Consider the following 26,732-nt stretch of genomic DNA (forward strand, 5'->3'; position numbering starts at 1 on the left):
GCCAACTAATATGATTCCCATTTTGATGCAGATGCTAACTTTCTTTTCCTCTCTATTTACCTTGTAAGATTAAAATCGAAATGGAACCATGAAAACAGTAGTACTGTTAGGCATGGCAATTAACAAATAATGGATTGTTTTTATGCTTATCCTCTGCATCTACATTTTTTCCAGGGATGGGCTGTTTACACATCTATCATCTAACACAGGATGTTTTTATCTCTCACTTTGTGCTGGAAGGAAACTAGACTATTTCTTACTCTTCTGTCTGTCATTTTACATTTTATTTGACAATCTTCCTTCCCTTTATAATGAATTTACTCAAATAGCAGGGGTCTAAAGGTTTCAACCCTGCTGAAGAACAATATGGAATTTCAGGGGGAGAAGGGGTTAAATTTTTTTGCTTGTTTTTACTTTTTTAAAAATGTAGGAAATTACACACACAAAAGTGTTAGAAGAATGTTACTAAAGTTGCAAACAGAAGCACTGAAAAGGAAATACCAGAATTAAAGTTGCTTGTGCAACCTTAATTCAGCCCTCTTATCCATATGTATCAGGAAAAGTCTTTAATTATATTTACATACTGTTTTCTCCACAGTACCTTCTTATATAATGTTTAAAACAAGTAAAGCGGTAATGTATATATTACATGTACAGGTCTACTAACAGAGCAAGATCTGCAGCTGGGAAGGAGTTGGAAGCTTCTTAAACTAATGACAAACTCACATAATGCTGAAACACAAGTTGTTTAAGGAAATTTCAGGATACCCAAAAATATGACACCAAAAGTAGCTGTCTAGCCTGCCTAAAGCTGCTCCTACCCCTTGGTAATAGAAAAGCAGATAAACTGCTCCTTCAATATTAACGTAATTTCTGTTCTGCAAACGCTTTAGCAAGGAATGTTGTATGAGAAATTAAGCTTGTGTTAGACATCTATGTTTCCTTCATATGCTCAGTAAGATATTTCAAATGCAGCTCTAAAATGGGAGCTTGTAGCTCTATGGCTCCCAATGGCTAAAGAAAACACTATATTTGTAAACAAGTTTTTTCCGTTAGTTTACCATATATAAAGGTGGTAGTTCAAACTCCTATAATTTTTTTTTCAAAATTTTAAGTACATATTTAGAAAATATCTGCATACATGTATAACAAAAAAGTGCCTGTGATATGCTAATGTATAAGAAAAATAATTCTGTTGCATGGTGAAATTTTACAGTTATTTAGAGTGTCGAAATGAAATAATTGACATACCTAGCAAAGAAAGATGTTACCGTACTGATTTCTTAGGTAGTATCTTATATTTTTTTCTTGATGTGGTGCTTGCATTTTTTTCTAAATCATTTTGGTAATTACATAAGACAAAACAAAACAAATGTGTGTACAGTTTATTGAATATAGTATTCTTAACAATGAATAGAGTGTCCTGCTATTGCAGCATTACATTGTGTTCACTTGTAATATCTTAAAATAACAAATTCTATAAGAAATGTGTACAAAAGTAACACAAACTGTTATATAGTTAAGTGTGTGAAAAAGTTAAGCACATTTAAGTTTAACTGAAGCATGATAAATGAATGGTTCATAAAAAGTAATGTGCTGGTTTATGTAGCTTTAATCTCAGATCATACTGTGCTAAATGGTCTGCAGTTTAAACAGTTAAAATTACTTATCAGTTGCTACATTTTTTTTTTATAGAACAATAGCACCTTTTTTCCCAGAGTCTAACCTAGTGAAAACATGCCTTGTATTTTTATATATCCTGCCTTAAAGTGCTTTTAAAAATATTTTTCTGTGACTGCTCTGTTAATGATTGTTTACAGTCACTGGTCACACTTTTTAATGCTTTGTTTAAAAACATAAATTAATACATACAAAAGTCTTCTGTTGGTTTGAAATAGATGTGAATGTATATTGGAAAGGAATATTCAGGTATGTTGGAGAAGCAAACACCATCCAGAAGAGAGTATGCGAAAGCAGGAATTTGACAGCGAGATGAAAGTTTATGAGGTGACTTAGATAACGTGTAGCACTTTAATGGTTTTTTAAAGTGCTTTGTAACTACTAACTAATTAAGCTTCAAAATCACCCTATGAATTGGGTAATTAAGTGTTACTATATCCATTTCATGGATGGGGAAAACTGATGCTGAGAGGTTAAGTAACTGTGCAAGATCAAAAAGAGAACTCTGTATCAAGAAAAGGATGAAAATTCAGGATCTCCCAATTCCTACACCCATATTTAAACCATTAGACCCCACGTTCTCTTAAATGTGTAGTAGATTAGTATTTTATTTCTTTTTCTGTTAGCTAAATTCATATTTAGCTATATTTTGCAACATGTGATGATGATCCATAGGGGCATAATCTCTTATGGATAGATTTATTTAGTTGTTGTTCAGAAGGGATAATCTGTATGTAGAATGAGTTCTGGCACTAATGAGTTTATAAAAGTAAATTTCCTAGTGTACTAAAAGATAATTAACGAATAAATCTTCCTTCAACTTTATTGTAAATGTCTAAATGCATTAAAAACAAACTATAACTAGTAACATTTATTGGGCATTAGCAAATAGTGCAATAACGTTGGATTTTCAAATAATCAGAACTAAACAGAACTGATGCTAAAAAAAGTACCTGCCAGGAAAAAAGCCATGTACAGCAGCTTTGAACTAACTAGGCATTTAAAAGAAGACACGCAGGTGGAAAAATTACACTTGTATATGAAAACTTGTATCTATATAAAAGCAACACCTATGATTACTAAAATTGAAAAACATTAGATGGGAAAACCCCATATCTGTCTCCGTTTTATACAGTTTTTGTACTTCGCATATTTAGTAATTTTCACTGGTTTGTTGATGGTCATTTGTACTTCCAGTCCCATGCACTAACATAATGCACCTTTATGCATTGCTCTGTGGAGAGCCCAGGTACGTGCTCTTCCCCAGATTCTATGAGAGTATTGTTTACCAGTAACAGCAGCAACAAAGAATTAAGTTTTTACCTCTCTAGAATGAGGGAATGCTTTCAAAGGGTCCAGATCTCTCTGGCATTTCCCAACCAGGACATGAGTCAGCAAGTCTCAAGTAGGTCATACATACTTGTATCATAGCCTTTAACTGTAAAATTAATCTCAAAATCATTACATGTGCTTGAGCTGTTTTGCTTTAAGAAGTTTAAATGTTTAATAACCTTTGATATATATCCCCGTTTAGTCAGCTGTTTTAAGTAGTTGTAAATTTTTAGTTTACAAGTTGGTTAAAGGTATTTTTCAGAGATTTCTCATGCAGACTTAAGATGAATCCTGGGATAGCAAGATCATGTGAAAGTTAATCTTAAAGTATCATGACTTAACTATTATGGTTCAGATTAGTTTTAACCCATCTCTGATCCTTGTAAATCTGTTTTGTCAGCATGGGTGTTAACTCAGGATCTGATCCTGTAATAAGAGCTATACACACAACCTCACTGGATTCATGAAGCATTTGTAAATTTGGCATTGCAATATTCATGCTTGGAATTCCAGCTTGTTAAAGGGGGTATTGCTTAGAGATGCTGGTTACACTTTTAAGGTTCCATTTATAAATAGTTTTTAAAAAGTTAATGGGTGATTAACAGATGCTTTGATACATGGTTAATTGTTATAGAATCCAACAGGTTAATAGGTTACTTGTGGCTTACAGCCATCTATTGATGTGCTTATAACCACCTGTAATATGCAAGTGTAACCCATACACCTTCTGGGTTTGGTGTTCTGTCCCATCTGGTGACACTGAGACCACGTAGAGAGAGATTAATGAGTCTGCTCTACAGCCTTAGCTAACAGCCGTATGGCTTTTAGCTCATACAGTAGAGGATCATGAACTAAGCTCCAGAGGACACAGGTTTGATCCAGCCTGACGACCGGGGTCTGTTGGTGTTACACAAGCATATTCAAAACATGAGTAGTAACATCTATTAATTCTTCATAAACCATATGCAAATGGAACCTTTTTTTATCCAGGTTATTTAAGAAGTGCACCTTTGTGTTTAAACACATTGATGATGGTGAGGGGAAGTTGATCTGGTTTAAAAACTTTCAGACCAGTCATGCAACTTCTGTTCCTCTATATCATGTTAAATTGTTCTTGCTAATACATCTTTCACAAAAGTAGTCTTAAAGAATCATACATGTATCACCCTAATAAACCTTAGCACCACTACAGATTACCAGTTCAAATCATTAGCTTCCTTGCAGCAGTCTGATTTTTACATTGTGTGCCACTTTGTCACATAATTTTGCCAATTACAAGGGACAATGGCCTTTAATTTTAGTTTCACAATGCCCAATAAAGTTACGAAGGCATAAAAGTGTTCCCTCTGCAAGTGGCCATTATTTTCTTATATTTTGTTGATTGTGTGGTTCATGTGATGGTGAACGTTGAAGAAATTTAGATTGTAAGGCAGTGTATACTCTTTACATATTTTGACATGTAATCGTTTTTTATATAGTGGCCAAAAATCCTCCCTGGTGCATCTGCATGGAGTTACACCAGGGAAGAATTTGTCTCCTGGTGCTTGTTAGTCTTGAAATATCTTATTTTCAGAAAGAATTAAGTTGTAAATTTCAGTTGCAGGCACTGGAAAATTAGCCTCTTAGCTCTTGAGACCACTATTATATAGGCCCATAATTTGACCTGTTCACAATCTGCTGGAGTATAACCTTTTCACTGAGAAATCAAGAAAGAGTTGCAAAAACAAACAAAAAACCCCAATCCCCTCAAAAAACCCTTTATCGGGCTTACTGCCATAATTTTTAGTACTCTCCATGCTTCCTTTGCAGGCGCTGAAGCAGAAATTAAACAGTATTTCCATCACTGCACACATTTATGCAGGGAAGCTAATACATAAATAAGGAAATAGACAAAAAAGAAAGCCATATTGTCTTCTGTTGTATTAGAAACATGGGGAAAGTTTAATGTTTGCCAAAGGCTAATGAAGAAAAAATATTTACTTTCAAATAATGTTGTTGGGATTTTCTAAAACTATAACACTTTGATAGAATACTTTACATGTGCAAAGCTCTGCAAAAATACTGACTACTTTCCTACCTCAGAAGGGTATTATCACAAAGAAAAAAATACAGAAGATTTTGTGTCCTTTTAATATTAATAGAAGTTTTAGGACTAAGTCCCTGCATATCATTCTGAAAACCTACTCAAGTATAATCTGAGGAGTCAGGTCCCAAGCTGCTGTAAAATATTACAGCTCCATTGAAGTCAACAACACTGCTCTGATGTACATCAGCTGAGGAGCTAACCTTTAGGTAAAATTCTAGCCCCACTAAAGTCATTGGGCGTGTTGCCATTCACTTCAATGTGGCCACACTTTAAACGTTATCAGAAATACAGAAATATTTTGATACAGTGTAGTCAATGGGAGCCTAAAAAAGGACTATAAAGGAATGAAGTGTCCATATGAACCCTAGTATGTTTTAAAAGTGATGTATTTTCCTAATTCTGGCAACAGAACAAGATGCCACTGCTAGCAGTAAGGAGTTAAGGCTTTTAAAAACAAAACAAAAATACCTATCCAAAATTCATGAAAAGGTTGCTTAAATAGCCACAACAGCACCTGGTTTTGGTGTTTGCCAAATCCAATATAAAAAAAAGTAGAGTGCCACCACCCTCAGAAATTCTCCATGTTTATCATAAATATTTTGTTAGCATTTTCCAGAATGTATTATAAATTAAATCACTGGTAATTTTATTAAATATGAATGTTTTAGGAACTGAAATGTCTTTGAGGAGGATTCTATTTTGGTTTATTTGTTTTGTTGGTAATGTGAATTTAGCTGTTTAGTTCATCCATAAACCTGGCTGCTATATTGTTGCCTTGATACAGTGGAGACTGAGAAAGTTAAGTCGAGTTACACTCACTGAAATGAGATCCAAAGGCCTCTGTACGTTTCTTTCTGCTTTAAGAAACAAACATGAAACTAACCCATTGCTGACAATAATGTTAGTAATGGCTCCCACTTAGTCCCTTTCAACTTGTATTGAAAAGAAGAGTTTGTTGATAGCGTAGGTGAAACAAACTATTTTTAGCAGTGTTACAGAAAGAGTGTGGAAGAGACCTCACACAATGCACACACACTCATGTTTCCAGTAGCAGTGTTGAAAATGAATTTGTTGCATCTACACTCACAGTGAAAGTGTTTACAGCACTAGTTGGGCTATGTTAGCGTAGTGGGAAAAGCTAGGGAGGAGCTGTCACTGTGAGCCTTTGCTGCAATACGACCATTTTCCTAATATAATTTAACCCACATGTGGAGCAATGGTCAGTAGTAGCTTGATTGTTTATCACTGTAAAAGAGATGATCCACCACATGGTGATTTGAGGGAACTAAAGTAGGACTTTAAAATATTCCTCTAACAATTTCAGCTGTGTGAATTAAGAAATACAAAACAGAAATCAGAAAGGTACTGGTTTCCAATCTCTGCTTTTTGATGAGGATTCGATGTACAGATGAAGGGCAAAAGTAGCTTTTCTTTTTACACTGAATGGTGCTCAAGAGATATGAAGATCCTGTCTGTTTTCAGATACCTCATGTCTTTATACTAAAGTACATCTTTTTAACACTTCGTTCACAGGAGTGATAGAAGTTAGATACAAAACAGCAGTAAATATGTAAAATACAGTTGATAAGCAGAAGTGAGGCAGCAGAAATGCATATGATCTATTTTTAAAACAATTCTTTGTAAATATAGCATCTTAGTGTTTTCAATGTATTTGACTGTATAGCTATATTGCATAGTAAGATGTCACTATCTTATAGGATATTGAATTTATCTAATTACCAAAGCATCAAAAAATGTGATTACATTGGAAGGCCTGAATCTGCGTTGATATGGAACGATTGTGTTGTGTTTGATAAAACCATGAGCTAAAAATACAATTTTATGATATCCAGTATTTGTCCAAAACCAATATGCTCTCTTTAAGCACAGATTTCCTGATAATTTCAAACAGTGATACCAGGCATCTTGAAATTACAGTACAACTAGTAACAGTTATTTTGGTTAAACAGATACGGTATACATTCGTGTGCAGATATCGGGCATTTCACTGTATTCCAGAAAACATGGCTCACCCTGATGTAATCATTCACAGGTTTGTTATAAACCATTGAGATCACTAGAGTTGTTTATCCATTGATTTATCCATGAGTATCAGTACTCTATAAAGAATAGATCAAAACTAAACACTCTACATAAGACACAAAGCAGAATGTTTCAAGTTCACTGAAATATTATAAAAAAGGCTTCCTTCCTAGGAAAACTCAGCTATGGTAAAAAAATATCTACTACAGTGCACTGCACTGTAATAAATATTCATCATAAATTAATAATTTACAAGTACCTGAGCAAGTACATGAGCACCATAGCACAGCACAGCACCAAAAGCAGTAGCTCAGAGTTCTTAAAAACAATGGTGTTTTAAACATTAAAAATTCTAAGTATTGTTATTTTTTTAAACCCACTCTAGTTGGAGTTTAAAGATAGTGCAAACTTCTGTCTTCACTTTTTTCAGAAAGGTGTCAGATTTTCTTGTCATTTCACATAGGCAGTGTTGCTGGATCTGGGCACTTGTGGATGTTTAGGTGCAGGTCTGTTTGAAAAAAGATGAGAAATATATAAATGAAAATGTCAGAAATTGTTAAACTTCTATTTTTAATTTTGGCATTAGGATGTATAGCTTAATTCATTCAGCAATAAAGGGATTTACCAATTTTATCTTCACTTTGTGAAGAAGCAGCACAGAACTTTTATGTTGGAAAAAGGTAGGACATCCAACTTCTTTTGAAGCCACCATCAGATCTGCTCTAGAAGCAGATTGCTTGTGTGACCCTCAGACAAGTCCCTTCAGCTGTTAAAATATTGCCCTCTGACCAGTGGCAGAACTAGGCTTAAGTTCTAGGTGTGTGTTATAACCTTCCTTAGCTCCCTATGGGGTCACTTAATTTAGGACACTTTTAAAAATTCCTCTTAGTCCTGTACTGTAGCTACCAGTTCAAAGATGTGTGGGTGGCCACCTTGAAGTATTGTTACTGCTTCTTAAGAGCATCTTACTGGAATGCATAATACACAATACAGGGTCTTGGAGGAACTCCTCTCTCCCTCCCATGGATCTTCCACCTGGAAGAGTAATACTGGTAAGTTAAGAGCTATGCATAACGTACAGAATTATTAGGAAAGTAAAATGTTATTTTGGTTTTATTTTTCAATTTTCTGAGCAGAGCATCACACTAGGTGCCTCAGGGTAGAACTGCTATTGCTTCCAACTCCATTATTTTTATTTCTTTGAGAATCATTTTTTTTAATTAGTAGAAGATTTAAACTCTAGGGTTACATGATACAATAATAAAATGGAAATTTGGAAGTTAATGGAGCCTTATTTACACTAGATCCCCCACTGGTGCTACCATTGGTGGAGATGAACCGGTATTAACACGGGTGAGACTTTCTAGATAAAGGGTGATAAAACTTCCTAGTGAAGATAAGGTCTAGGAGGTACCCTTTAAAATACCACCTAAAAGATTAAATGTTTGTGTGTGGAGGAGGTATGGGGCTGAGATGGCTAAGGGAGGAATATAATGAAGATTCTCTGTACATTTCCTACATACAGGGCTACACTAGTCAAAAAAACCCCAAAACTTCCTATCAAATATGAGTCTCTGTTAAATTGCTATCATCTTTCAAAAAGGTGGCAATGCTATCATCCCCAGTTCTAGTTGTCTGCAGCAGTACTGTGCTGTCTGAAAAGGCTAGCTACTGGATTCTTTCGAAGCAGCTGCTGTAAGAGACATCTCTTTTGTGCTACTGAAGATTTTCAGAATCATACTTCAGTGTCTCAGTTTGTGCTGCAACGTCACTATCCGCTTGTTTGTTCACTTTTTTGGTGGGGGGGGGGGTAGGAGTTTGTAAAAACAAACACTTATCTTGCCACACAGTTTTCCTCATGAAAAGTCACTGCAATGACCTGATTTTGAAAGAAAAACTGTATTTGTTTTTCTTTAATGGGCACAGATTAAATCGCGTGTTGACACAGAAATCACAAAGCAAAGTACTGAAGCTTCTAAACAATTTTCTGTATCTACAGTATGGATGATTTTACTGTAAATCTTTGCTATGCCTGTTTGAACTTATTTATCTTGTATGTTTTTAGTTTTATTCTGTTTTATTCACCAAGAATTCTTCCCAAGAAATGTAATGAAATCCTTGCATCCTTTGTGACACTAAATTTCGGAACCACTGCCAACTACATTACTTTCTGGTAATGCTGAAACTATAAAATAATGGCAAGCTTCCTTATAGGAGGTGCCTGCCAATAAAGCATTGTTGATACAGCAGAATATCATCTCAATGTGCAAAGTTATTGCATGCGGTCTTTCATACATTATATAAGATCATATAGCTCTTGCATGAGTTTTGCCTTCATGAGAGCTGTAGGGTAATGCTCTCTATCTCTTTCTTGCGCTCCTTGCCACAGTCTTTCTTCATCATTCCTTGCAGGCGGTCAGCCTAGATGATCACGATGGTCCCTTCTGACCTTAAAGTCCGAGTAATGTACAATATGAAATTATTATTACATAAGAGTTTGAAAAATAAAGTGAATTAGGTGTTTAAAGACAGATCCTCAGCTGGTATAAAATGACATACCTCCATTGGAAAAAAATAGAGCAACATTTATTTACAGTAGCTGAGAATCTGGCCCTATCTTTCACATATTTGATAAACACAGAGAAAATGATTGCTATGTATCTTGGTAATAAATAAAGGTACTCTACAATGGTATTTTATGTGCAGTTAGAATATAACTCATTGCTGTATAATAGATGTCTTCATTTTTTATCTCCTCTGTGATATACTTGTTTACTACCAGAGTAAGATACAAGCACAATGCTAATATATAGGTAAGGGAGTTGCAGGGAACCTTATTTGATGACAGACCATTTAAATGGAGAGGAAGGTGGTTTTTCCAAAAATATGGTAAGTCAGCTCTAAGTAAGGGAGAGTCTACAACGTCCAGTAAAGTATTTGCTATAGGTCATAAAAAACATTTTGATTAGCAAAACTAACCTTACAGGAGTAATGTGAGGCACAAGTTTCTGATGTCCAAATATTGGGCTGGAGGCATTGTTAAACCGAGCAGTTTTGTTCAGAGGATTTGCTGGCAAAGGCTTTTGAGGAGGGTTTGGTTTGAGAGTTTCCTATAAAAAGATATCAGATCATGTAATCTTTGTAAACAAAATGAAAAAACAAACACTTGATTTTAAATGGAGTTGCTTTAGACTTTTGTATGCGGTAGACAGAACACATGGAACACTAAGGTTTGTTGTTGTTTTATTATTTTTTAAATGTTCATCAGAGAGGTGCATTTTAATCCTACAGTATATCACACAATGTCCAAATTATAGACTGTAATTTTTACATTTCAAATGTGATTGAAATTTTCCAAATCTTTATATTGCATATTTTCAGAACGATGCTGTATGTGTTTAGACCAAAAGAACTTTTTAGATAAAACTCACTCTTAACTTTCCTATTGTAAATTTGGTAATTCCATAATCCATGTTTTGGACTGGGGGACATATTCTGCCCTCAATTAAGCTCATGCAATACACAAAAAAGTAGCAAATCAAGGGAGGGTAGGTAACAACAATGCAATTAGATCAAGGATGAATTTAGTCCATTGTGTCCACATATGTTTATAAGGGTGATCTGTAAAGGGGTTGTTTTTTTTTAAATGAGCTTCTACTATTTTTTATTGTCTTATGATATATAAAGAGGGCTGCAAAGGATTTCTTCTTAGGCTTTTTCCTTCTCTTTGTTTTTATTTTAGAAATATTGGGAATAACAAATCTGATCTTCACTACCTTTGTGGGAGAACCTCTGATGGGTCTCATTGCATGTGTATTGTGACCTCACTCCTTTATTGAAGAAGCAGTGGTGTTAAAAAGACATCTTTTGTCCAAAATTGTAATTAATCATTAAAAGTTAGCAGGTGTTAACATAAAACTAAACAAAACAAACAGTTTTAAATAACTTGAGTAAACATCCCCTCCTTTTTCAGTTGCCCAATTTTAATTTGTTTAACTCATGTGATGTCATAATTTCACTAGTTCTCCTGTTAGTGTGTCTTTCAGGGCCTGAATTTCTAGCATTAAAAATATTTTGAAAAGCAAACACAATTTTTAGTTATTTAAAGAAACCCTTTCAGGTCATCTTTATACATTATAAGGAGCAAAAAAAGAGCACAAGCCCAACTTTTATTTTCTTGCAACCCTCTCCCTCTGCAAATCTAGATGCAGCTGCATTCCAATAGCACATCCAAGTCTCCAGGATGAGTTTCCATTGTTTCCGGAGGCAGTGTTTTGGCCTGGTTAATTTACAATTAGTAAACACATACAAGGTTTCCTACAGGAGATGACAATAGCAGAAATGACTTCAAAATGCAAATTTTGGATGACCCTAGAATCAACCTTTCTGATTCCAGTTTGACTGGTGAGCATTCATGGAATTGTTATAAATGCAGCTGCAATTTATTTCAGCCAAAAGAACTGTGGAATTAAGTAGTTCATTAGTAAAGAACAGTAGTAATCTTGCTGCAAGGCATGAATTAATGTCATTACTGTGTGGTCGTCAAGCTGCTCCAAAGATGGTAACATTGTTTCATTGGTCTTAGAGAGAAGGATGCTTGTTGCACAGTTTGTGAGCCAAAAAACGACCACCATTTAATATTGTTTGCAATTTGGCATGTGTGCAGCTGAGCAAAAAAGGTTTCTGAACACCAAATTTTCATTATCTGTTGTAAGCATCTCATTTTCAACATAAGCATTGCACTTTTAAAAGGAAATGGGGAATGACCACTAAACCTGCTGATCACAAAGAAGAAAAAAGCTGGACTTTGGGTAAACTTTGGATTCAGTCAGTTCAAGTTTAGAACAGTTTTAGTTTTTAAAACTACAGTTTTGTATCCCTCCTCTCCTTGCGTGCAGTCACGGCATAACTAGTACTAATGGTGTATGTAAGTGAGGAATGGCAATACGAAATAATTTTTTTTTCTGTTTGGCTACTATGATAAGTTAAAATAATCTCTCACTCCATACAAGTCAACATTGACCATCATCCAAAAGAATTTTGAGCTCTTATCAACTTCCTCCTTCAAAATAAAGGAAAAAACATTTTTCTTATCAGTGCTGTTCTATGTGTGAAGAATAGACTTCATAAAAGGAAAATACGAGGGATATTGCAAATAGTAATGAAGTAATCAGCTATGGTGGAAAAAACAGCAATTTCTTGTAAATATCTTTCTATGTGATAGGAATATAATGATGATGCTTATGAAGTCAATTATAGATCCTAGCAAATGAAACTGTTCAAAATTTGGTACGTTTCAGTGGATTTAAAATGGACAACCTGAAATCTGTAAGAGAGAAGCAGCCTTTCTGTTCAAATAAACCACAGTCAAGAAACCACATGTGCTAGATTTCTTGAGGAATAAAACTTGCATGTATGTATCTGTTTAAAGCACAATATACCATTTTGGAAGAAGGGAGATTGCAGTTGAACCACATAGGAAACAACTTTTTGCATATATGTGGAATTGCCTCTTACTGAAATACTACATTGAGTTATGATTATGAATATAGGTTCCCTAAGGTAATGGATTTAAAACAAAAAACAAAAACCTTTCAATGTGGTTGGCACATGAGAGATTGTGTGCAGTTTTATTATACCATTGTATTTGGTTGCAGTTAGTCTTTCTTTGCCAAAGAGTTAATGATCAAATAAATAAAAATCAGGATTACAGAGATGGCAAGTAATTAGAAGGAATTTAGTCGTCTTGCATCGTAAAACCTTCGTTTCATTGACTGCCTACAATAATATGAAAGTGACCTGCTTCTGCATATGAGTAGCTTTACTCAGATGAGCATTCTAACTCATCTGTGTAAAGTTATTTATTCACTTGTGTTTGCAGGATCAGGCCTTAATGAAAATTCTTATTTATTTGTATTATGGTAGTATCTAGATGCCTCCAATGAAGATGGGGACCTGAATGTGCTAGGCACACTAAAAAATATAGTTAGACAGTCCCGGGCCTGAAGAACTTACAATCTAAATGGACAAGATCAACAAAGGTCAGGAATGTTACTTTATCCATTTTACCTATCCTAAGTGGCAGGTAGCTACTATTTCATAGCTCCTCTCCCATAGCTCTCTGCTAGTAGCACCTTCCTTTCGCCCAGCCCATTAGTAGGGAATGGAACTGCTTACTGGGTAGCTGCGGGGCACAGAACAAGGAAGTGCCAGCACCTTGTGCTCAATCGGCCTTTGGACTTGCCTCCATGAGGAAATTATTCCAGAATAGCCATTCCACTGAGGTGTCTTTTTTGGGTTTTAGCCTAATTCACATTGGTAGTAGATAGAGCTTAATCAGTGCTGGCCCACAACATTTTGAAACCTGGGGCGGGGAGCTCAAATGATGCCCTCATGCCCCCTCACTTGGGCCAAAACTTTGAAAGGTCTCAATTCTGCCTTCTTCCTGTTCTACTCCTCTCATGGTACTGCTCTGCTACCTATCCCAATAAAGGAGAACTAACAACTTAAAATGCCTGTTCAAAAATTTTAAGTAACACTTAACTTTCAAATGCCTGAACAGCAAATGTAACTTTTCTTGTCTGCATAGCAAACACTGGAATTTTAATCTGTTTGACTAATCAAAGTGGTGCTTTCTGTTCTTTCTTGGTTGCAAAGATTTGAACTGCTTCCTGAAGGTCCACAGTCTGAGCCAGCTCATGCTCTATTGAGATGGTTGCAAGGCCAACCAGCCTCTCCTGTGTCATTGTGGAGCACAGATGTATTTTTATTAACTTCAGCTTGGAGAAGCTGCGTTCTCCACTGGCAACTGTTACAGGAAGTGTTAGAAGTATGCGCAGAGCAACAAAAGCATTTGGAAAGAGGGTGGTCATCTTATTTGTGCACATATATTCCAGAACAGCCTTTGGAGTTGATCCTGCTAAAATGTATCTTGAAAGGGCTTTCAGTTCATCACCTAAATCACTCGCATCAATATCGCACATGTCATCATGTGTCAACACTGTCTCTAGTGCCCTGCATTGCTGGTGTAAGTCTTCTTCAGGTATAGTGAGGAGTTTTGGAATATTATACAATATCCCAAATATACTGCTGTGTTCCTTGAGCTGCATGAAATGTTCTTCAACTGACTGTATTGCACAATCTAGCACCTGGTTAAAGAATTCAACTTTGAATTGTTGTTTGGGGTCTCTTATGGGATTATCCTGTGCCTCATAATCAAAATGTCGTCTTCTTCGGTGACTCTTGTATTCTTGAATGGGTGGAAAAATAGCTTCAGTGTGAAGTTCCTCTGCCAACGTCCGTGCACTCTTCAGAATGTTTTGAAATCCCTCATCTGACCGGTAAGAGTGTAGATATGACTTTGCTTTGTCCAGTTGTTCCATTGCTCCAGATATATCAAGGTCAACACCTTGGTGTCTCTTGCTTACAACACTAAGCCACACAGAAATTTGAAGTTATGTATGTTTCTGGTGATTCCATTTCCCTCTGCCACTGTTCTCCCACGAACCGTTCCTGTCATAGCATTATCCTCCATAATGGCAACTATGGCATCATCTATCTTCGCAATTTGGTGTTTGATAGGCTTTATTGCCTCCACTCGACTTTCCCATCGTGTGGCACTCGGTGGTTTTAGTGTCAGAGATGATGTTCCCAGATGTTGCTTCAGAATTTGCCATCAATGAGTTGATGCAGAGAAAAATGCATAGATGCTTTGAATTACATTTAAAAAATTCAGCAGCCTCACTAGAAGCTGATTCTGCATCACTGACCACCAAGTTCAATGAATGAGAACTGCATGGGACAAAAAAAGCTCGAGGGTTTAACTCTCGGATCCGTGTCTGCACTCCTCTGTTCTTTCCTTTCAGGTTGGCACCATTATCGTAGCCCTGACCTCTCATGTCAGGTATCGCAATTCCCATATCTTCCAGCTTTTTAAGAAGCACATTTGTCATACCAGCTCCTGTAGTATCATCAATGTCAATAAATTCTAGAAAATGCTTTCTGACAGTCACCATTGCAGGGGCATTTTCACTAGGTTCTGTTGTTCCAAAACGCACCATTAAAGTCATTTGTTTCATATGGCTGATGTCAGGTGTGCAGTCCAGAATAGTATCTTGCTGACTTCAGATCTGCCACAATCTTCTGTTTGACTTTTGTTGCCAGTAACTGTGTGATCTCATTTTGAATTGTTTTTCCAGGGTAGTGGTGTGTGTACATTTCTCGGGTGGTGACTCTTCTTAGATGCTCCTGGAGTACAGCATCAAACTCAGCCATCAGCTCCACAATTTTAAGGAAGTTTCCATTGTTTGGCACATACAACTGATCTGAAGTGCCACGCAGTGCTAGGTTTTGGGTAGCAAGCATTCTCACAATGGCAATGAGCCTTTTCAGAACATTTTGCCAGTAAAGAGACTCTGATGCAATCTTCTCTCGATGCTGATCAGCTATGGTGGCCTTTAACCTTAGTCTCATCTCAAGCTCTTTCCATCTATGGAATTCTCTCTGGTGATTTGCTGCCTTTTCATGGCATGCCAGATTTCTGTCCAGATTTTTCCAGTCCTTTGTTCCTGTAGAACCCAATGTGGCTGGAACATTAGACTGGAAGAGTTTGCACCAAAAACAGTATGCAGCATTCTGGGTTTTTCAGTACATAAGCCATGGCCTCTCCACTTTGTCACCATTGGAGATTTCACACCAGTAATGTGTTGGATGGAAACTTCTATTTTCATTGTCTTTGGGGAACATGAAGTTTTTCACTTGCTGTGGCCCATGCAGTACAAGGAAGTCCCTCAGGCTACTGCTCAAGTGGGTCCACAGTCCTGGATCATCTAGACTTAAGGAACTAAACTCAGCAGCAGCTGTTTCTTGCACCTCCACCACACTCTTCTCTGATCTACACTTTTCTTCAGGAATGTGCATGGTTACATCCATTTGAGATGGAGATATGGATGCTGCAGTAGCTACCACGTCACCTACACTCTGACTAACTGGAAGATCAGACATCTCCTCACCACTCACATCCTCACTGTGAACATTTGTGTCTATGTATCACAGGAGAGCTCCTTCCTGCTTAGACAGAAAAGCTTCCTTTGCTTTTTTTTTCTGAATGCTTCCCCAGAGGGGCATTTTCTTCTTTCACTCATGACTGCTGTTCTGTGCCAGCTATAGTAGCTCTCAACACTCAGTTGAAGGGGACAAATAAGCAGGCTGGTAGCAGGGCCTGAGTGAGGGAAGATATCAGCGTCTTAAGGGCCTAACTGGCTCCTACTACTTCAGTTGACTGCCTGTTTTCCTCAAGTGGGTTCAGGGAAGTAGCAGGAAACAGGAAGCTCCCTGAGAAGCTGGTGTTAATCAGTCCAGGCTCCTAAGGGTGCTAGAGAGGTACATAAGAAGCTCCTCCTCCTCTCTCTCTCCCTGCAGCTCCTGCTGCTTTCTGTTATTCCCTCTCACCTTTTCTCCTGCCTGCCTATGTCTCTTGTGCCCCCCTTCCTCTAGCACAGCACTCCACCATCTCTGTGCATCTAGAGCAGAGAGAATACATATGCACCAGCAGCAGACACAATTTTCTACACTCTGGGTCCTAGGGGCTCCCCCCTCCCCCCAGGCTGGAACCTGAGGCGGCTGCCTCAGTTCGCCTCACGGTAAGGCCAACCCTGAGCTTAATGGGAAAATTTGAAATTCACACCCGATCTCATTCTGGAATATCTTCTACATGGAGACACACCCTTTATCTGCTGGTAGCTACACTGGTTAATCATGGTATTAGCAGGGTGCAATGAAGTAGATGGACAAAGGAAAAATGGGGAACGGCATAGTATGGTAATTATGGCAGTTGGGAAAACAGAATGGAGAAGAGGAGGAAAACGAGGAGAGCAAGGGGGGGCACAGGAAAAAGGTGAGACTGGCAGTAGAGGCAGAGGCAGATGATTGGCAGAGGGAGTTAGGAGGAGGTGACAAAGAATGGATAGGAAAACAGTGATGTGATAGGAGAGAGAGACAGAAGAAGAAATCACCTAACTGGGAGAAAATGATATAAGAAAACAGTGGCCCTCAGAAGGAGAGAAATGAATGTTTGAGAGAAGAGAAAACAAGAAAAGCTGCATCTTTACAGTTGTGTTTCATTTCTAAGTGTATCATAGGGAATACAAATTGACACAAGCCATGTCAATTTATGGAATGAACATAGAAATTAGTTGTGACCCTTGAGCTCCTGGCAACTTGCTAATATGGCCCTCAGTACCACAGAGGTGGTGCTTCACTGCTCAAGCTCTCTCTGCTAATAAGGCCCTTTTCCTGACCCTGGTTTTTTTTCCCCTACAGAGCCTCAGCTAAACGTGTTTACGGATAGATTTCTTTCTCCAATTTTATATCAGTAACCTAGAGTCGAGTTCAGCATGTCAGGTTTTCATTGGTATTTGGGGAAAGGGCTGTTTTCAATAATGGCACTAGCTCTTGTTACAGCTGTGCTTAGGAGAAAGAAAGTGTATTTCTTATATAGTAGGCAGCTATAAACAATGTATATCAACTTTAATTTGCTCCTTTGGTCTATTCTGACCTGCTTATGGAAGAGGTTTCTAATCTAAAATGCACTGTGAGAAAGAGGGGTCTTTATTAATCTAGTGAAGAAGGTGCTTCAATGGATTCTGTATCAGGGAGCTGACTATAAAGCCAGTTTGAGATGACTGTGGCAGAACATGCAGACAGTAAATACAGGTCTGGCTCCTTACCAACTATATCCCACAGCAGGGGTTCTCAAACTAGGAGTCGTGACCCCTCAAGGGGTCGTGAGCTGTCAGCCTCCACCCCCAAACCCCGCTTTGCCGCCAGCATTTATAATAGAGTTAAATATTTAAAAATGTGTTTTTAATTTATAAGGGGGATCGCACTCAGAGTCTTGCTGTGTGAAAGCGGTCACCAATACAAAAGTTTGAGAACCACTGTCGTACAGTAAGGATATTCTGTAACAAGTTGATTTAGATGAGAATGTGGTGTGGCATAACAGCAGTAGCATGCAACTGATTACAGAATAACCAAGGAAAACATGAATGACGACCTAATTATGGACTGGATTCACTAGGTGCTATAACTTTATGCTGATTTACATCAGCTGAAGATCTGACTTATGGATAATCAAACTGTTTCATGAAGACGTCTATACAAAAGAAAATTTTATATTGGTCATAGACTTTTAAATATTACACTTGGCAAACAGTTAGAAGAGGAGGTTATTGACCAGTAACTGGAAGTTCTTTGAGATGTGTGGTCCCTATTTGTATTCCAAACACTGGTGCGCAGGCGTGCCATGTGCCCGAGTTGGAAGGTTTTTCAGCAGCAGTGTCTGTTGACCCCCCACGGCCTCCTGATGTCACTACATGCTCTGTGTGAGGTTATAGGAGGCTATGTGGGGCGAGACACCCTCAGTCTCCCTCTTACCCCAATGTAAGAGTCTCCGCAGCATAGGGGACGGTGGGCAGGTACTGGAATACAAATAGGGACCACACATCTTGAAGAACCTCCAGTTACAGGTAACAGGTTTCAGAATGGTAGCCATGTTAGTCTGTATCAGCAAAAAGAATGAGGAGTACTTGTGGCACCTTAGAGGCTAACAAATTTATTTGGGCATAAATTTGTTAGTCTCTAAGGTGCCACAAGTGTTAGCTTATTTCTTCACTTTCCCACTTCCCTGGTTGTTCTCGCCTCCGGGACCACTTTCCCCCTTGATCTGGTAAGATCCTGGGTAGTAAGTTTAGCCTGCAGTCTCTGGATCTGTTGCTCTATAGCTGCCTGCTTGTCCCTGACTACCCCTCCCCCCCAAAGCCACGACCTTTCCCTCTACCTCCTCCCCTGCGGGCTGACCCACCCCTTTCCATGTTGTACTGATCCCCTGCAGTAATAACATGGACCGGCTCTCCCCCCGATGCATCTGCCTCCACACATCTGCCTGTTCCAGAAACTGGGGTAGCTGATTGGGAGCAAGTTCAGGGTGCTGCAACCTTAAATGCCCCACGAAGTGAGGATTGCTCAGCTCCAACTATTTCTCCAGCAATTCCACACCCGTACCATGCTCCACACCCCCACCAGGTGCCCCTGTCTGGGGTATCACCCATGGACCATCCAGGGGATTCACCCAGCACCGTGCCCATGCCTGTATGCGATTAAGTGTATCCTGCCCTGTTTCCCCAGGGATTCGCTTCATCTTATTCAACCCCGCAGTATGAGAGTAAACTCCAAACAACTGTTTTGCCACCTGTCCGGGGATTAGAAATGGGTGTGCCAGTCCTGTCGCATCGATTCCTAAGGTGCCCTGTCCCAAAAGACTATGCCATATGATCACCTGGTCCTCACAAGTTAGACCCTCCATCTCCCTGGCCACCTCCACTAGCCACAGCAAACTGATCCCAATCCTCCCGGGGTACCTTTCCCAAACGTCCTAGTACTGCCTCCTGGTCCTTCAGGGACAAGGGGCGGATTTCTGCCTGTTCTACTACTTGTGGGGCATGGTCCCCCCCACCCTGCAACCAGGGCCACTATTCCTACCGGGTAGCCTCTCTCGCAGGGGCTGTAACTGTGGATTGCTGGCTTACAACGTCCACTGGCAGTGGTGGGTACAGTGTTTTTTCAGGGTAGGGTGGTGGAGGTGTCTCCTTCAGCTCCATTAGTGGGGCAGATGGTTTGGGGTCCCCAAGTCCATTGTTCTCATGTTTACATTGATACAATTCCTCCTCTAAGTCTCCTACTCTCCCCAGAAGTTCATCCCTCTCTCTCCAGATTGCCTCACAAGACTCCTCTGTCCGTGCAGCATCCCGTGCCTTCAAATCTGCTACCTCTACCGCTAACATGGATTTTTCTGTTAAAATCCATTGCTGATCCACAATCGCCGCCAAATCCTTAATGTGTTGGAGGAGATCGGCTTCCCTTTTTACTAAGTATGCCATCCCAGCACACAAACCTTGTAATACCATTACCTTTTCCCTACACGCCTTTCCCTTGGGGTCTCCCAAAACCTCCCCCATCTCCTTCTCAATCTCATCCCAGGTGGACCCCTGCACCTGGTATGGGTCCTGATTCTTCCTTATCCATTTGTTCAAAAAATCTGTTACTCCAGCTTGCCAGAACCCGCAACTACCATCATGAGAGTTCGCCATACCCCCTCCAAGCAGCTGCGCGGACTGTTGGGGAGGGGGACTTACAGGCTGCCACTCACCTATCCGATGCGATGTATCTGAGTCAATGGCACCAAGATGTTAGAAAGCTTATTTCTTCACTTTCCCACTTCCCTGGTCCTTCTCGCATGAACAGAAAGCAACAATACCCGAAGTCCGAAGGTGCAAACAATTCGATGTTTATTGGTGTGAACTTCCAACAAGTTTAAATCCAAGTTCCTTTTTCCTTATTTTCGAATCCCAACTTACTTCCTGCTTGCCCCTAATTTATATAGTAATATTCACAGCTATACCTTAACCAATCATTCTACTGAAATTTACCTAACCAATCCTAACATATTGTAACATGATTAGCTAACCAATTATATCCCACCACCTTAATTAGTTTACACCCAGCAAAATTAATTATACAGCAGACAGAAACAATCACAGAACCAGACAAAGACCATGCAAATAAACATACAAAACAATACAGAAGCGAGGATTTCACAACTACATCTATAAAGACATAAGGGTTTCCCAGCTGTGTCTATTAATAAGTGAGTTCTTACCAGACAGAAAACTATCAAACTAAATTTCCCTTTACATCGTCTAGGCTCTTCCCTTTTTCTGGAGGTAATAGATCGGATCACCTTTCTAACAGCCCCAGATTGCCTTATTTCAGTATGACTAAACAGGGCCTCAGACTGTCACAGTGAGACAAGGCCCTTACACAGATTCTTTCTTTTATACCTCTATAACTAGCTAAATAATAATCATATACCTAAATTCTTAAGTATAGGCTTTACAGACAGGCTTGAATATCTATATCCTAACAACAAGTACTCCTTGTTCTTTTTGCAGTTACTGGTAAGTAACCACCTCCTCTTCTTTGAGTGATGGTACCTCTATGTATTTCAAATGCGGGTGAGTATGGCGTAATGATCAGTTTGGAGGTGGGTGCGAGGACATAATGGGGAAAGCCTGCTGTAGGACAACGTGTCTTATATTGGCTTCTGTGGCCGCCCACTGGTCGATGGCATAGTGTGCTGTGAAAGTGTGGACAGCGCGCCATGTTGCCGCACGGCAGCTCTTGTGCCAAGGGACATCTGCCAGGGAGACGCAGATAGTCGCATGCGCCCGCGTGGAGTGTGCCGTGATTCTGCCAGGTGGCATTGTGTGCATAGCATTCTGTAATGCACTTCGAGATCCAGTTGGATATGTGCTGCGAGGAGAGGGCTTGCCCTCTCAACCATTCCACTGTGACTACAAAGAGGTGTGGGGAGGCGTGACAGACGCGAGTCCTATCCAAGTAGAAGGCCAGTGCCCTGCAGATGTCCAGGGAGTGCAGCGTCCTGTCCACGGGAGTGGCATGCTGTTTCGGATGGAAGACTGGGAGATAGATGGACTGGTTGAGCTAAAACTCGGAGATGAACTTTGGGAGGAACTTAGAATGAAGGCGCAAAGAGACTTTCTCTTTATGGAAAACTGTATATTGGGGGTGGTGGGGGAAAGAAAGCGGGTCAACCATCATGGCTACTAGTTTGCTGACCCACCAGGCGGAGGACTTTCATGAATAGATGGGCATTTGCATGTGGTCAGGAGTTCGAATGGAGGCCGGGTGAGGGCAGACAACATGAGGTTGAGATGCCAGAAGGGAGTGGGGGTAAGGACTGTCGGGAAGCAGTTTGTTTGGCCCCTCAGAAACCAGGTACCAGTAAGATGGGTAAATATATTGACTGGCCGTCTGTAGCAGTGTGACGACTCACTCCTGCGGCGCCTCCTGCTGGTTGTCCAGGGAATTAGCTCACCAGCTGTCAGAGTGCCCTCTGCTGGTCGCCATCCCACTTGCCGCTGGCCTCGTGTCCCTCCCGTAAAAGCCAGTCATCATAGGCAAGGGAGGTTCTGGACCTGCTGCCTTCCCAGTACCCTTTTAGGCCTTGCTATCAGGCCGCAGCCTGGGAGGTCACCAGGCCTGAGCTCCCTAGCTCAGCTTGCCCCTTTCCCAGCACTGCTTCACCTTCAGTACCCTTAGCTTTCAGGCAGGAAGGACCATCTCCCTCCAGAGCTAGAGGGAAACTCCACTAGCTCCTGGCTGATGGCCCTTTATAGGGCCAGCTGTGGCCTAATTGGGGCGTGGCCCAGCTGTGGCTGCTTCCCCAATCAGCCGTCCCCAGCCACAGCCCTCTTCAGGGCTGCTTTTAACCCCTTCTATTTTAGGAGCGGGGTAGCCACCCTGCTACACCATCCATGGGAGGGAAGGAGGGAGGAAGGTGCTGAGTGCCACAAGGTGGACGTGGATTGAGCTGAGCATGAGGCCTGAGTCCTTGAGCTCCAGGAGATAGTCTAGGATCATGGGTACAGAGACAGTGGGGGGGGACGGGGGGACGCTGGCGGTGCACCCAGGAGGTGAAGTGCTTCAATTTTGTGGCATAGCATGCCCTCATAGACTCCCACCTACTGTGTATAAGAATACAGCGCAGGCCTGGCCACCGCTTCCCGCAGCCCCCATTGGCCTGGAGCAGTGAACCAGTGGGAGCTGCAATTGGCCGAACCTGCGGATGCGTCAGGTAAACAAACCACCCGGCCTTCCAGGGGGCTTACCCTGGTGGGTCGCGTGCCAAAAGTTGCCGATCCCTGCATTAGCCCCATCCAAAAATCAGACCGTCAGTTGGAGTGGGCCCAGGTTGGCAAACTCTACTGTGGTCCTGTGAGAGAAGGTCCAGCCTGTTGGGGAAGTTGATCAGTGGGTGGGCTGACAGTTGAGTAGCTTGGGGAATCAGAACTGTCAAAGCCAGCACAGGGCTATCAGGATGACCCTCGCCTGATCTTGGCAGGTCCTGCGGAGGGACTGGGGGAAGAGAGTACAGAAGGTTGCCATGCCATAGAAGAAGGAGGGCACCGCCCTTGGAGTCTTGACCCCTGGCCCTCACTGGAGAATTAGAGGGGGAATTTGCAAAGAGATCCCAGAGGGGGGATTCCAGAGGCCCCAGGCCTGGCAGATGGTGCAGCGCATGGGGTCATGGAGCTCCCACTCGTGGTTGAGGTACCAAGCTCTGCTTAGTGCGTCCACCAGGGAGTTCTGTGTCCTCAGGAGGTACGCCACATGGGGCACAATGTTGTGGCAGAGACAACAGTTCCAGAGGTGGATGGCCTCCATGCAAAGTGACCGGAATCTAGTGCCACCCTGTCTGTTTTTGTATGCCACGGTGGTGGTGGTGTCTGAGAAAACCTAAGTGTGTCGGTTGCGGAGAAGAAGCAGGTGGACCGCATGCAGCTCCATGCTTCCCTGGGAGTCCACCTCCCCTGTGCATTGCGGCCCCCCAAATATGCACCGCACCCTGCCAGGGAGGCGTCTATGGTGAGGGTGGCGAGAGGGGTGCCTCCGAGCACCTTGGTAGGATCGGTCCACCAGGTGAGTGATGCACGGACCCAGCGGGGAATGGTCAAAGCTGACTCCAGGTGGTCTTAATGGGGCCTGTAGACAGAGAGGAGCCACAGTTGGCAGAGGTGAGCTGCTATGACTGCAAAGACGTTGGTGAAGATCCTGAGGGCTGTGGCGATGCCGAATAGAAAGACGCTGAATTGATAGTGGTTGCCGCCCACACAGAAGCAGAGGAACTTGTGGTGGGCCAACTGGATGTTAATATGGAAATATACGTCTTTCACGTTGAGGACTGTGAACCATGCCCTCTGGGAGAGGGAGGGAATGATGGAAGCGAGCGTCGCCATACGAAACTTGCTTTTTCCGATGAAAGTATTGAGTAAGCAGAGATTGAGGATAGGGCGAAGGCCCCCATCCTTCTTCGGGATGAGAAAGTACAGGGAGTAGAAGCCCGTGCCAATGAAGGTGATGGGCATAGGTTCGATAGTATCCTTCCTGAGGAGAATGTCCGCCTTGTGTTGAAGGAGGATGTCGTGGACAGAGCTCCCTGGAGAGAGCCCGGGAAAGTGGGGGCCCGGTGAGGTGGGAAGGTGAGAAACTCTATCAAATAGCCATGTTGCATGATCTCCACTACCCATCGATCCCTGGTCATCTTGCCCCAGTGGTGGGCAAATATGGCAAGATGGCCTGCAAAGGTGGCCCGGGGGCTGCAGGCAATGAAGTGGGGGGTTCACAGCTCTCGACCATCGCGCCAATATCGGGCCTTTTGCTGGTGGCGAGGCGTGGTTGTGGAGGTGGCCGATGGCAGTGGGTGCTGGGAGCAGGGGCGCTTGCGGGCCAGCTCCTGGTATTTAGTGTAGGTAGGTTGGTATAGAGGGTATGGGCTCTGCTGGAACTCCAGCTTAGATTGTTGGTAGCGGGGGTGTAGATCCCAAGGGATTGAAGGGCCGCTTGAGAATCCTTCAATGAATGCAAGGCCTCGTTAGTCTTTGTGGAGAGCAGCTTGTCCTTGTCAAAAGGGAGGTCTGGGATGGTGGACTGGACCAACCTGGGAAAGCTGGAGAACTGGAGACACACTTCACATCGCATCGCTACCCCTGTGGCCAGGGAGTGGGAGGACATGTCCATCGCATCCACCGCGGCCTGGAGGCTGACTTTGGCCATCATGCAGCCCTCATCCAGCAGGGCTTGGAACCACTGGTGCTTGTCATGCGGGATGTCCTCCAAGAACTCCATCAGCTCGGTATAATTGTTGAAAGCACACTTCATTAGCAGAGCTTGATAGTTAGAATGCGGAACTGAAAGGCCGCAGAGGAGTAGAGTGTGCAACCCATGAGGTCCAGGCATTTTGCCACCTTATCCAAGGGGGTGGAAGAGGAGGAGTGCTGGTGTGCCCGTTCCATGGCCATGTGGGGGTGGGAAAACAAAAAGTCAGCCTCCTTAGCTGGCACAAAGTATCTGCCTTCCGACTTGTTCGGTGTGGGGACGCAGGATGCCAGCAAGTGCCACACTGCTCATGCGGGTTGTAGAATGGCATTGTGAATGGGCAGAGCTACAAGCATCAGACCTGCGCCTGGAGAATGTCCATTGGCTAGTCTGGTTGGTCTTGGACCTTTTCAAGGGGCACACCCACTCCAGGGCCACCCTCTGTAGCAGATCCTGGTAATGGTGGTGATCATCAGGAGGGAAGAGGGTCGGTGGGATGAGGGCCTTGTCCAGAGAGGAAGAGGCTGCCATCAGTACTGCTGGTGTTGGATCAAGCGCTGGGTCCTCTTCCTGGTCCAAGACTATGGGAGCTAGCGGAGGGGCTGAGGGCTGGTATTAGGCCACCGGTGGTGGGTATGGGCGGCAGTAAGGATCCCACATGGGCCAGTGGTGCCATAAGGCTGGGTCTTGATGGCACTCTGGGCCCCACGGGTACAGGTACCATCCAGGCGGGCCTGGAGCATAGGGGGCCAGAAAGGGTGGGCAAGCCTGGGAGTCCGCACTATGCTGGGAGACCAGGGAGAAGGACAGCTCTTCTGCTGAGAAGCCCTCTGAGTCTGAAGAAGCCTCCGGCAGTTGCAAAGCCACTGGTGCGGGTGGTACCGTGACCGGCAGGGGCAGGTTGCAGCTGAGGAGAGGCAGCTCATCCGCCGGTGAAGGTGGCTGGGGGGCCGAAAGAAGCAGTGAGGGCAGGTACAGCAGCTTGAGGTGGGACGTGGGGATCAGCAGATCCATCCAGCCCAGTGTCCTGGGCACATCCCGCTGTCTGCTGCTCTGAGGAGGGGTATGCAGAGCAGAACCCAGACAGTCCTGCCACGGCTGCGTGGCACACACTGGCAGGCTGTTGGGATCTTTGGTCCTTGTGGGAACCAGCAATTCCAGCGGCTCTTGCTTCTGCTTTACCTTGCCCCCTGCCTTAGGGGATGGGCCTGAGGGGTTGTCACATGAAGTCTAACCCAGCCAAACCTGGCTTGGGGAGGAAACATGGTGCGGACAGCGGTCCATGATGCAGACCTGCTGCAGTGTTCACAAGAGCGCTTGGGACTCTCCTTCTTATGTCTTGGTGGTGCCAATGGAATCGGGTGTGAAGCTGAGGGTGGGACGCTCACCGCCAGTAATGGGCGATGCACTATCGGCATCTCCGGTCAGGGATTGGACTCCACATGAGGTCAGAGCACTTCCGCCATGAGGAACTTGCGGAGGTGCTGAAGTTGAGTGTCACAGGTCCTTGACAGGAAGGACTTGCAGATATTAATCCCATTTCACAAATGAGGAAACTGAGGTACAGAGTGGCTTAGTGTCTTGTCCAAAGTCGTACAAAAAACAAACCTGGAAAACCTCTTGTGCTATGTCTTCATTGCAGAGTTAAATCAGGATCTTACTCAGGTGTTGCCCTTGTTCCCTTTCTGTTCACATACAAAACTTTCTATCATTCAAGTTTGGTGGTGCTTCAGCCTGAGCTAACTGGCTTATCTGGGGCTGCAGGCTAAAACTAAGTGAAGCTTTCACCTGGGCTAGTAACCTGGCTACTTTGCAGTGAGGACAAAGGCTAAATCACTCGAGTGCTAATACTTTTCCA

The 26,732-nt window shown here is 42.2% G+C and overlaps 1 protein-coding gene across 1 annotated transcript in view; it reads right to left on the reverse strand.

The window, feature by feature from the left end:
* Positions 1 to 7,591: 7,591 nt before the first annotated feature.
* The window catches only part of ADAM12 (ADAM metallopeptidase domain 12), a 298,168-nt gene continuing 279,027 nt past the window's right edge, over positions 7,592 to 26,732 (reverse strand). The window contains exons 22-23 of the mRNA XM_065407602.1: positions 10,121 to 10,251; positions 7,592 to 7,649 (exon numbers count right to left, since the gene is read on the reverse strand). Of these exons, the coding sequence (XP_065263674.1) occupies positions 7,592 to 7,649; positions 10,121 to 10,251 (189 nt within the window). The remainder of the gene's footprint in view (positions 7,650 to 10,120; positions 10,252 to 26,732) is intronic.

The sequence above is a fragment of the Emys orbicularis genome, chromosome 7, assembly GCF_028017835.1.
Source record: "Emys orbicularis isolate rEmyOrb1 chromosome 7, rEmyOrb1.hap1, whole genome shotgun sequence".
Classification (NCBI taxonomy): Eukaryota; Metazoa; Chordata; order Testudines; family Emydidae; genus Emys; species Emys orbicularis.